The sequence below is a fragment of the Pelophylax lessonae genome, assembly GCF_965119305.1.
Source record: "Pelophylax lessonae genome assembly, chromosome: 2".
Classification (NCBI taxonomy): domain Eukaryota; kingdom Metazoa; phylum Chordata; class Amphibia; order Anura; family Ranidae; genus Pelophylax; species Pelophylax lessonae.
This window is the reverse complement of record NC_138769.1, coordinates 425,333,691-425,346,537: the sequence shown is the minus strand read 5'-3', so window position 1 is coordinate 425,346,537 and position 12,847 is coordinate 425,333,691. Positions and strand designations below refer to the sequence as shown.

General features: G+C 44.0%; 1 protein-coding gene across 1 annotated transcript in view; it reads left to right on the top strand.

Moving 5' to 3' along the window:
- NF1 (neurofibromin 1) overlaps positions 1 to 12,847 on the top strand; it is a 585,707-nt gene that overhangs the window by 313,186 nt on the left and 259,674 nt on the right. The window contains exon 32 of the mRNA XM_082247714.1: positions 9,284 to 9,381. Coding sequence (XP_082103840.1) covers positions 9,284 to 9,381 — 98 coding nt within the window. The remainder of the gene's footprint in view (positions 1 to 9,283; positions 9,382 to 12,847) is intronic.

The window sequence follows — 12,847 nt, the reverse complement described above, 5'->3', positions numbered from 1 at the left end:
CAGACCTGCAGACAAGACCCCTTCAGCATGAAGGTCTGCCCTCACCCATTATTGGGGTGAGGTGACATATTTGCTGGTTTCTGGCCTTTAGACCTCTTTTGTGAGCCTCAAGGAGATCAGTGAAATGTTTATTTTGGGGGTACCTGGAAAGGGGGGGCAACGTTTGTTCTTTTCAGGTTTTTTTTTTTAGGTCCTGAGTCTCCTTGTGTGGATTTAATTCCTGCAAAGGTTCAGGTGATGCACAAACTACCGAAGGTCCCCCCTATCCCTGTCCAGGGAATTGATTTACCCTCAGTATCTCACAAAAGTGAGTGCTCCCCTCACATTTTTGTAAAATATTTTATTTTATCTTTTCATGTGACAACACTGAAGAAATTACACTTTGCTACAATGTAGAGAAAGAGATTGTTCTCAGCAATGTCTCTGATTAATGGTGCCACATCCCTAAATTTAGTACAGAAAAAAATGTATCCCCTAAGGGTTTGGGACTTTTCGGGCACTCAAACGTCCATAAATATTAAAAAATGATGTTTTATTAAAGAATTAATAAAAGACCATATCAATCTATAAAAGTCCAAACAGTAAATCATACATTGACATGACACAGATGAACACAGAACTAATGCAGCATCAAAATACCCAACGCGTTTCGAAGTTTGGGGTACGCTTCTTCAGGGGTATGAATATAATTGCTGCAGACAATTTCTACAACGGGGTGATACAAGATGCACAATTAGTATACATATTACAAAGTATTCACAGTACATAATCCAAAAGATACTCAAAACACTTACATCATCTGTGTTTTTAGTCGGATTTGTGTTTGCTCATCAATAAAATAAAAGCAACTGTTCCAGATAATGCCTGTCGGGTCTGGGTCACAGCAGAATTCTGAAAGTTGGTAAGTGATGGTTTCCCAAGAATGGCAACAGAAGAGATTCATATCCCACAACCCAGATGGGGTAGGCGGTTGAAGCCCATATAAAGAGAGGAGCCCTGATATAGAATGGCATATTAAAATACCAACAGTATCAAATAAAAATAATGTTTAAAGAAGCACCATTCCTCAAAGGTGGATTTACCTTGCATAAAAAAGACCAAGAGTGTGGAATACACAGCTTGATTCATTCAAACAGATGAACATAGGGATATCAGTGTTTTAGAAAAGGGGTACAGAAGGAGCCCATAGATCTGTGCAAAGTTTTTTCCAGAAAGTTATGATTCAAAAGCATATATAAAACAAGGCAAATAGAATAGTCTGTATTACACACAGTCAGGCAGGGAGGTTAAAGTACAGCCAATGAGTGGGCTCCCTTCAAAATGCATCAGTTTAAAATATTTACCTGCACAGATCAAGGGTTCATAATTGTAACCGATGACCGCACCTCACAGAAGGCAAGATAAAAGTGCTCACTACTTGGTCTGATTATATCCTACTTTAAATTAGGGAAGTGGATGCAGCTGCGAGGGCCGTTTTCGCGCCACTAACTTAGTTAAAAGGAATTCCTCTTGTCAGCACTCCAGAATGGGCTCCCTGAGACGCAGAGGCTAGGCGCCGCCCCAGCCACTCGCATGCAAGAGGATGCAAGATCTTGTGCTGGAGCGGCGGTCAGCCTCTGCGTCCCACCGGCACGGAACTGCCTCCGAACTGTGCGTACCACAGCAGGAGAACAACCAGAATGCGTATGTGCCAGGATCAACGGGTCCCGCGATGGTAACAAGGTGCAGCACATTTGAAGGGGCACACGCTGAAAGAGCGAGGCCCTTTTTCGTGCCGGGTCGCCATACACAGCCCGGGCCAATAGGAAATGAACCACAGCCACCAGGGAATAATAGCAAAAAAGCATATCCGTGCATACCTAAAAGTATCATGTATATATTCAATTTAAAAAAAAAGGATAATGTGTAAACAAAAAAATAATAAAATGGTATGTCCCAGACCCATAGGCAAATAGGAAACAGATGCAATATGTAATATATGAAATGATACAGTATCACATAAAACAGCCAAGCATGTCATATCATAACATTATACATCAGGGTCCCTATCAAAGGGTAGCTGGCGTGTTTTGAATATGAAACAGGCAGACAACTGGAAATGGAGAAAATTGGGGTTATTAACTTATATTTCCATACCCCCAGAAGAGAATCCCTCCAAAAGGGTCTAAAAGATGTAACTTCATTAAGGCCAGGAGGTTGGTTGGCTTTGCAAAGGTAAATTGATCTGAGCTCCAGTTGGAGGAGGACTTTGTACAGCTTGCATAACAGTGCAAATTTTCTGTCCCCTCAAAATACCTCAGCACAAAGCCATTAATGTCTAAACCGCTGGCAACAAGAGTGAGTACACCCCTAAGTGGAAATGTCCAAAGTGCACCCAAATTGTGTAAATTTTTTGTGAGGCCACCATTATTTTACAGCACTGCCTTAACCCTCTTGGGCATGGAGTTCACCAGCGCTTCACAGGTTGCCACTGGAGTCCTCTTCCACTCCTCCAATGCGACATCATGAAGCTGGTGGATTTTAGAGAACTTGGGCTCCTCAACCTTCTGTTTAAGGATGCCCCACAGATGCTCAATAGGGTTTAGGTCTGGAGGCATGCTTGGCCAGTCCATCACATTTACCCTCAGCTTCTTTAGCAAGGCAATGGTCGTATTGGATGTGTGTTTGTGGTCGTTCTCATGTTCGAATACTGCCCTGCAGCCCAGTCCCTTGAAGTGAGGGGATCTTTCTCTGCTTCAGGTTGTCATAGTACATGCTGGCCTTCATGGTTCCTCTCAATGAACTGTAACTCAGCAGTGCCGGCAGCGCTCATGCAGCCCCAGACCATGACACTCCCACCACCATGCTTGAATGTAAGCAAGACACACTTGTCTTTGTACTCCTTATCTGGTTGCCACCATCCGAACCATATACATTTATCTTTATCTCATCAGACCACGGGACATGGTTCCAGTAATCCATGTCCTTAGTCTGCTTGTCTTCACCAAACTGTTTGCAGGCTTTCTTGTGCATCATCTTTAGAAGAGGCTTCCTTCTGGGATGACAGCCATGTAAACCAATTTGATGCAGTGAGCGGCGTATGGTCTGAGCTGCTGTCAAGCTGATCTCCCCACCCCTTCAACCTCTGCAGCAATGCTGGCAGCACTCAAGTTTCTATTTACCAAAGGCAACCTCTGGATATCACGCTGAGCACGTGCACTCAACTACTATCAACTCAACGCAGACTATTGCTAGACCTGTTCTGAGAGGAACCTGTCCTCTTAAACCGCTGTTTGGTCTTGGCCAATGTGCTGCAGCTCCGTTTCAGGGCCTTGGCAATCTTCCTATAGCCTAGGCCATCTTTATGTAGAGCAATCATTTTTTTTTTTTTTTAAGATCCTCAGAGTTCTTTGCCATGAGGTGCCATATTGAACTTCCAGTGACCAGTATGAGAAAATGAGAGCGACGAAACACCAAATTTAACACACCTCCCCATTCACACCTGAGACCGTGTAACCATAACGAGTCACATGACACTGGGAAGGGAAAATGGCTAATTGGGCACAATTTTGACATTTTAACTAAAGGGTGTACTCAATTTTGTTGCCAGCAGTTTAGACATTAACGACTGTGTGTTGAGTTATTTTTAAGGGGACAGCAAATTTACACTGTTATACAAACTGTACACTCACTACTTTACATTGTAGCAAAGTGTCATTTCTTCAGTGTTGTCACATGAAAAGTTATAATAAAATATTTACAAAAATGTAAGGGGTGTACTCACTTTTGTGAGATACTGTAGGCCTGATTTTAGTTCTGACCAGGAGTTTCCTTCCCCTGGACAAACTTCAGGATCCTTTGGTAGCCACATAAGTGTGGCTGGATGTGGTTAGAAGATCACCTCTCGGAGCGCAGGAGACGTGTGCTTTGCACCGATTTTTTGGTTTTACCACAGGCCCTATTTTACCAGCTGCTGTCACACAAACGGTTCCCTCTCCCAATTTGCATCCAAGTTCTTAATCTGGTGGTATCCACCTTGAAGACATCTCTGTTTGCATAGTCCTCCATGCAGCTCCTATAGCAGGCTCAGCTCCATAGGAGGACACCGAGGTTCGTGGCGAGGCCACGAGTTCCTCTGGCAGATACCACAGGCGTCAAAGGGCCAAGGTAAGGCCAGTATCCTCTTCGGCTCAGGCTTCTTCCACGGTTCCTGTGCGGAATCAAGGGCAAGGATCTTCCGATCATTCTGGTGGCCGTAAACGTCTCTTGGGGGCTTCCTCTCAGAGTCGACCAGTTGTCCCACTGGCAGATCTACCTTCCTGCTTTATAGTCACTGGTTTTGTCTGGATCAGTGATCTCTACTATGGTGAAGGCGAGGAAGTAGTCTTCTAACAAGGTATACCATTGTACGTGGCAAGCGGTATGGGTCGATCAGGGCTCATCCTTGATCCTTTTTTTATGGCTAGGGTCTTAGCCTTTCTTCAACAGGGTGTTGATCAGAAGATGGCCTTAAGTACCATCAAGGGCCAGGTGTTTGCCTTTGCATTCTTCTTTTAGTGACTCCTTGCCACACGCTCTTTAGTTGGTACCTTCGTTCAGGGGGTTCTTCATGTGGCTCCACCTGTGCCGTCTCTTCTGCCGCCATGGGATTTAAACTTAGTGTGCTCGGTAATCCAGAAACCTCTATTTGAGAATATTCGGGAGATTCCCTTGCCTGCGTTATCCCAGAAGGTGGCATTCTTGGTTTCTAATACCTCTGTCCGCAGGATTTTGGACTTGGCTGCATTCTCCTGTCATAGTCCCTGTTTAGTGGTCCATAGGGATAAAGTGGTTCTTCTGTCCATCATTCCTGCCCAAAGTTGTCTCTGACTTCCATTTGAATGAGGATATTGTGTTGCCTTCATTGGGTCCCAAGCTGGCTCATCCCAAGGAATTTTCTTTGCACACCTTGGATGTGGTTCGTGCGATTCAGTATATCTGACAACTACTGAGTCCTTTCGGAGGTAAGACTTGCTTTTTGTGGTTGCGGACGGACCAAGGAAAGGGTCGGTCGCTTCTTTTGGCTACCATATCCACACGGATCAGACAGATGGTGGCTCAGGCCTATTCTATTTACCACTTGCCGACCGCCAGCAATTACATATACTGCGGCAGGTCGGCTCTGTCCCGTGAAATGATGTACCTGAACGCCTCTTTGCAGGACTGTTGGCGAGGGCGCGCCCATTGCCCGCAGGGGAAGCCAATTTGCGGTCCAGCGGCCGTAGAGACAGAGCAACGGTCTGCCGTTGTAAACAGTAAACAGGGCAGACCGCTGTTATGTCAGTTATGAACACAGGGATCCTGGGTTCCTCTTATTTAGGAACACAGGTCCCTGTGTTTATGCAGCAAGTCCATCCCCTCCCCACAGTTAGCACCCCCTAGGGACACATTTAATCCTTTGAGCACCCTTTTGTTAACCCCTTCCCTTCCAGTGTCATTAGTACAATAACAGTGCATATTTTTATCACAGATTACTGTAGTAATGTCACTCGTCCCCCCAAAAGTGTCAAAAATGTCAGATGTCCGATCTGTCCGCCACAATGTCACAGTCCCGCTAAAAATTGCTCATCGCTGCCATTACCAGTAAAAAATAAAAATAAAAATGACATAAATCTTTCCCCTAGTTTGTAGATTTATTTTTTTTACCAAAAATATGTAGCAGAATACAAATTGGCCTAAAATTATTAAAAAAATTTAGATTTTTTTTTTAGTCATTAAGGGGGTAAATCCTTCCGGTCCAGAAGTCGGGTTCCTTCTTTCCCTGTCACGGCACATTCTACTCAGGCGCTGAGTACTTCTTGTGAATTCTATCATCAAACATCAATTCCTTAAGTTTGCAAGGCGGCCACTTGGTCATCAGTGCATACATTCACAATCTTCTACAAAGTAGATACTTTGGCATCTGCAAATGCTTCTTTTGGTCGCAAGGTTTTGCAGGCTGCTGTTTGAGGGGTGTTTTTCTTTATCTTTTTTCAGATGGTGCTCCTGTGTTCTGGTTAGGGGGCTTATGTTTAGCCCTGGGTCATTTTCCTTTTGGCACTGCTTTTGGACGTCCCAGTAGTTATGATTTATGGAGCGCAGTGTCCGTCGAACGAAAGAAAATGGGATTTTGTAGATATCGTAAAATTCATTTCTCTGAGCTTGATGGACACAGCACCCTCCCCTCTATGGAGTTTTGATACTTTTTCTTATACTCCTTGATACTAAACTGATTATCTAGTGCAGAGAGCGGGGTTATATACCAGCTGAGGACGGCCCATGGGCATAGCCAGGTGTTTTTTTGTTCTGCCTAGTCCTACTCCTGGAGGAGGCAGTATAACCCAGTAGTTATGATTTATGTAGCGCTGTATCAGTCGATGAACTCGGAGAAATACATTTTTTGGTAAGTACAAAAATCCCATTTTAGCAGTTTATATTTACTAAAATAATTACATTTCCGTGTTCTATGTAGTTTTGGAGACATGATATAGTGAATGGAGGGTCCTGGATTTAGAAACCCTTCTAAACCTATACAGCAGGGGTAGACCTTATTTTTGCAGTTTTCAAAGAAAGTGAAAATTTAAGCAGCCATTATAAAAAAAATGGTATTCTGTGTGAACATAAGCATGTTAAATATATGAAGCAAGTGTCATCCTGATATGGCAGCAAAAATGTAAATACACTTGAATATCTATCTTTATAAAAAGGCCACTTGTTCAGGAAAGCGACTAGTGCCCATGTCTTGAGTTTATAGACCATTTCTCTTGTGGTTGTCGAAATGGTCACTTTGTTTGGGGTCCTGTACATGAAAACATTCTATGTATCTATGAAAATTGCATTCCTAACAAAATTAGCTGAAGCTGCAAGTGAGTTTAACTTTATGGGGATCACATTTAGTGTTGATACTAAAAGCATGTGAACTTTTTTCTGTGTTTTTGATAATTTAGTTCTATAACAAGATTAAGTTGGATTCTGTTCTATCATTTAATTTTGTATCATGTATGTATGTATGTATGTTTGTGGTGGGTAGGAAAGTGCGCTGATTCAATATAGGGTGTGCTGCTACCTTAGAGTGTATGTTGTAGAATAGGTAAAGAAATCAGGTGCGCTGCCCTAGTGCATATGTGCAACATACAAAATGATGTAAACAAATAAACCAAAAATGCAATAATAATGCAAAAAAATGAAAACGTATGCAAATCGTGTAAAACAAAAAATGTCCAGAAGGTGACTAGTGATACACCAATGTGCAATAAACGTCCATATTATAAGTCCATAAATAAAGTGCAAAAAATGGTGACAAAAACTTCCAGCTTGGGGAAAGGTGAACTGTGATTGGAAGGTGCAAAGTCCCACCACCAGCTTGGCCTCTTACCAGAAGTTAAACGTTAAGGGCATATATGAATATGACCGCTCCAAAGGTCATGCAGCCAGGTAGAAAAGTTCCCAGAAATACAGAAGGCACTCTGACACACTCGTGCTCCCTAGACTCTTACCGGACAAAAGCCAAACAAGAAGCCTGGTTCTATGGTGATGAGTGGTCCTGCCGGGGGTTACTGGACTCTAGGATGGCTGATGTAGTTGCTTGTGTCCAAGAGGAACAGACCCAGTCAGAAAGCCTGACGAAAGAAGATCCTGCCAAAGGTGGCTAGACTCTGATTGGCTGCTGTAACTCCTTAGTCTGGTCGACCTCAATAATAGGGGACACAACAGAGGGGACCGCAATGGTGCATTACCAACAGTAGATTTTTATTAAAACAAGTGGTTGCACTTACAGTTGTGAAGACAATAATAGCGAGTTCCCTCACGGAGGAGCTGTATGGCGGGGTCCGCCTGCAGTGCAGACCGCTGCCTGGTCTAGATGTGATGACGCGGCGCCTCCTCTCTGACGCGTTTCTCCCGATAGGGCATCCACTTAGATAGGAGTCTATCTAAGTGGATGCCCTATCGGGAGAAACGCGTCAGAGAGGAGGCGCCGCGTCATCACATCTAGACCAGGCAGCGGTCTGCACTGCAGGCGGACCCCGCCATACAGCTCCTCCGTGAGGGAACTCGCTATTATTGTCTTCACAACTGTAAGTGCAACCACTTGTTTTAATAAAAATCTACTGTTGGTAATGCACCATTGCGGTCCCCTCTGTTGTGTCCCCTATTATTGAGGTCGACCAGACTAAGGAGTTACAGCAGCCAATCAGAGTCTAGCCACCTTTGGCAGGATCTTCTTTGGTCAGGCTTTCTGACTGGGTCTGTTCCTCTTGGACACAAGCAACTACATCAGCCATCCTAGAGTCCAGTAACCCCCGGCAGGACCACTCATCACCATAGAACCAGGCTTCTTGTTTGGCTTTTGTCCGGTAAGAGTCTAGGGAGCACGAGTGTGTCAGAGTGCCTTCTGTATTTCTGGGAACTTTTCTACCTGGCTGCATGACCTTTGGAGCGGTCATATTCATATATGCCCTTAACGTTTAACTTCTGGTAAGAGGCCAAGCTGGTGGTGGGACTTTGCACCTTCCAATCACAGTTCACCTTTCCCCAAGCTGGAAGTTTTTGTCACCATTTTTTGCACTTTATTTATGGACTTATAATATGGACGTTTATTGCACATTGGTGTATCACTAGCCACCTTCTGGACATTTTTTGTTTTACACGATTTGCATACGTTTTCATTTTTTTGCATTATTATTGCATTTTTGGTTTATTTGTTTACATCATTTTGTATGTTGCACATATGCACTAGGGCAGTGCACCTGATTTCTTTACCTATGTATGTATGTTTGTAGGTATTTGTGTAGGGAAGTTTTGTGAAAGCTGATAACTTTTGCCCTTTTCACTAGAGGGTTATTGCTGATCATTGATTGTGTTCACCTTTCCAAAAAAATTATAAAGGTAAATTAACAAGATACATTCTGCATACCTTCCTGGTCCCCGCTGTACTCGCCTTCGGGGATGCCGAGCAGTCAGTGCCCACACAGCCAATCCAGTGGTCCGTGGGTGTGATATCCCTGCTCTTCTCTCCCTTGTGCAATGCTTCTGTGATGGCGCTGACGAATCGAAATCTCTGTGATCCATCCCATATGCTTTGTAGAGAAAAGGGTGTATAGTGGGGATTTCAAATCCCTGCACCACTTGTATGGGCACTCCTAGCTTGGCATTCCTGGAGGTAAGTACAATTTGGGCAGGGTGTACACTGTTCACTACATTTTTTTCTGTAAAGGTGAACTAACCCTTTAAATATTTTTGACATTTCAATGCAAATAATTTCATGTTTAAATTGTTATGTTGTTAGATTCTCCAGAGCATTGCCAACCATGTCTTGTTTACAAAAGAAGAGCATATGCGCCCTTTTAATGAATTTGTGAAGAACAACTTTGATGCTGCACGAAGGTAAGAAAAGATGTCTGTTCTTGTTAATCTGTAAAAGAAAAGTGTAGCGCTCCATAATAATAAGACATTATACCATGATGAGATTACACAAAAGTAAATACAATATTTATAAAGTCTGTTCTCAGTCTACATGCGGTGGCTGGTGAGTAATATGAGTAATCCTTTTTTTTTTTTTTTCAACTTTCTCCACCACTTTTTGACAACCTAATTGCAAGCAGTCAAAACGTGCAGTTATACTACAAAGAGGGTAATAGTTCTCAGAGGACCCAATCCACCAGCATACACCATCAACTCTGGATTCCTCTACATCAGTGGTTCTCAACTCCTGTCCTTGGGACCCACTAACAGGCCAGATTTCAAGTATTACCCTGGGAAGATGCAGACTAGAATACTGCAATCACTGAGCAGCAAATTATATCACCTGTGATGTATTTCAGGTATCTTGCAAACCTGGCCTGTTAGTGGGTCCTGAGGACAGGAGTGGAGAACCACTGCTCTATATCAAGACAACCGAATGACACTAGACAGTGAATCTCCTTGCTGTAGTGTTATGCTAGATCCGTGACTCCATTTCACATGTGGTGTTTGGCTTTTCTGTTCTTGTTTATATCAACTTGACAATAAGTGTCTCATATTAACTTCATGTCAAACCCTTGTCTTTACTGCACCCTACTGTTTATAAGTAGCAAAGTATTTACAGATAGTGGGCTGCTATTTTGTTATGGCAAGTAAACACTGTTCTACCTAATTAAAGTGCCTTTTCTGTTGCTACACTCCTGGTCTGGTATTTCTCTGCATTTTATTTTAGAATAAATCAACTTGTTCCTCCAATTTTTCCGGGGATGAAAATATAATCTTTTTCTCCCCCTTTCAGTTTCCAAATATCCATTTTTGGGATGTGGCATCACTTTATTGAGATTATGTCTCAGATTTCTGTACTCTACATGCAGAGAAATAAGATATGTGAAAAAACACACTGATTCAATTTGTGTGATATGACCTAGTACAGGGGTCTGCAACCTTTAAGACATAAAGAGCCACTTGGACCCGTTTCCGAAGGAAAAAAAAAAAAACTGGGAGCCGCAAAACCTACAAAAACCTACCGGGGGGGTCGAAAAAACAGGGATGTAATTAGAAATCACAGGGCCCCATAGCAAAATTTGCTATGCCCAATGATCATACCCAAATGCAGAGACCAGCGTACATTCCCCTTTTCAATGCAGTGACCAGCATACATGCCCCCTTACAATGTAGTGACCAGCGTACATGCCCCCTTACAATGTAGTGACCAGCGTACATGCCCCCTTACAATGTAGTGACCAGCGTACATGCCCCCTTACAATGTAGTGACCAGCGTACATGCCCCCTTACAATGTAGTGACCAGCGTACATGCCCCTTTCAATGTAGTGACCAGCATACACGCCCTCTTTCAATGCAGAGACCAGCGTGTGTGCGTGCCCCCTTCAAAGCAGTGTGTGGGCCACCCCGAGGCATCACTTCACTTGCCTCACACTGGTGCCTGGCGTACTGCTGCTGACGTCTTCTTCGTCCTACATGCGCGCCGCTGCCCTCCTCTCCGACAGCAGGCGGGAAGGTGACGTCGGGACAGTGCGTGACTAACGCACGCACCGCCCCCCACGCAACGTCATAGCCAGGACAGCGCCACAGTGGGGAGTGTTGGTGGAGTGTCGGGGCACACAGTGAGCCTCCTCCCCTCGCTATCATCCGTCCCGGAGCCGCGGCAACGGTTCAAAAGAGCCGCATGCGGCTCCGGAGCCACGGGTTGCAGACCTATGACCTAGTAGCATTGGATTCGTACAGTATCTCACAAGAGTGGGCACACCCTCACATTTTTGTAAATATTTTATTATATCTTTTCAAGTGACAACACTAAAGAAATGACACTTTGCTGCAATGTAAAGTAGTGAGTGTACAGCTTGTATAACAGTGTAAATTTGCTGTCCTCTCAAAATAACTCAACACACAGCGAATAATGTCTCAAACGCTGGCAACAAAAGTGAGTACACCCTTAAATGAAATGTCCAAATTGGGCACAAAGTGTCTATTTTTTGTGGCCACCATTATTTTCCAGCACTGCCTTAGCCCTCTGGGCCATGGAGTTTCCCCAGAGCTTTACAGGTTGCTACTGGATTCCTCTCCCACTCCTCCATGATGACATCACGAAGCTGGTGGATGTTGGAGACCTTGCGCTCCTTCACCTTCCGTCTGAGGATGCCCCACAGATGCTCACTAGGATTTAGGTCTGGAGACATGCTTGGCCAGTCCATCACCTTCACCCTTGGCTTCTTTAGCATAGCAGTGGTCGTCTTGGAGTTGTGTTTGGGGTCGTTATCATGTTGTAATACTGCCCTGTCACCCAGTCTCTGAAGGGAGGGGATCATGGTCTGCTTCAGTATGCCACACTACATGTTGGTATTCATGGTTCCCTCAATGAACTGTAGCTCCCCATTGCCGGCAGCACTAATGCAGCCTACGGCCATTACACTCCCACCACCATGCTTGACTGTAGGCAAGAGACACTGGTCTTTGTACTCCTAACCTGGTTGCCATCACACATGCTTGACACCATCTGAACCAAATAAGTTTATCTTGGTCTCATCAGGCCCCAGGACATGGTTCCAGCAATCCATGCCCTTAGTCTGCTTGTCTTCAGCAAACTGTTTGCGGGCTTTCTTGTGCATCATCTTTAGAAGAGGCTTCCTTCTGGGATGACAACCATGCAGACCAATTTGATGCAGTGTGCAGCGTGTGGTCTGAGCACTGAAAGTCTGACCCCTTCATCCTCTGCAGCAATGCTGGCAGCACTCATATGTCTATTTGCTAAAGACAACCTCTGGATATGATGCTGAGCAAGTGCACTCAAGTCCTGTTCTGAGTGGAACCTGTCCTGTTAAACCGCTGTTTGGTCTTGGCCAATGTGCTGCAGCTCCATTTCAGGGATTTGGCAATCTTCTTATAGCCCAGGCCATCTTTATGGAGAGCACGAATTCTTTTTTTCAGGTCCTCGGAGTAATTTGATTTGAGGTGCTATGTTGAACTTCCAGTGACCAGAATGAGAGAGTGAGAGCGATAACACCAAATTTAACACGCATGCTCCCAATTCACACCTGAGACCTTGTAACACTAACGTGTCACATGAGACTGGGGAGGGAAAATGGTTAATTGAGCCCAATTTGGACATGTACTCACTTTTGTTGCCAGCGGTTTAGACGTTAATGGCTGTGTGTTATTTTGAGGGGACAGCAAATTTACACTGTTATACAAGCTATACACTCAATACGTTACATTGTAGCAAAGTGTTACATGAAAAGATATAGTAAAATATTTACAAAAATGTGAGGGGTGTACTCTTGTTAGTGTGTGTGTATGTATATATATATATATATATATATATATAATATATTTTGTTCATCGACGGACACAGCGCTCCATAAATCATAACTA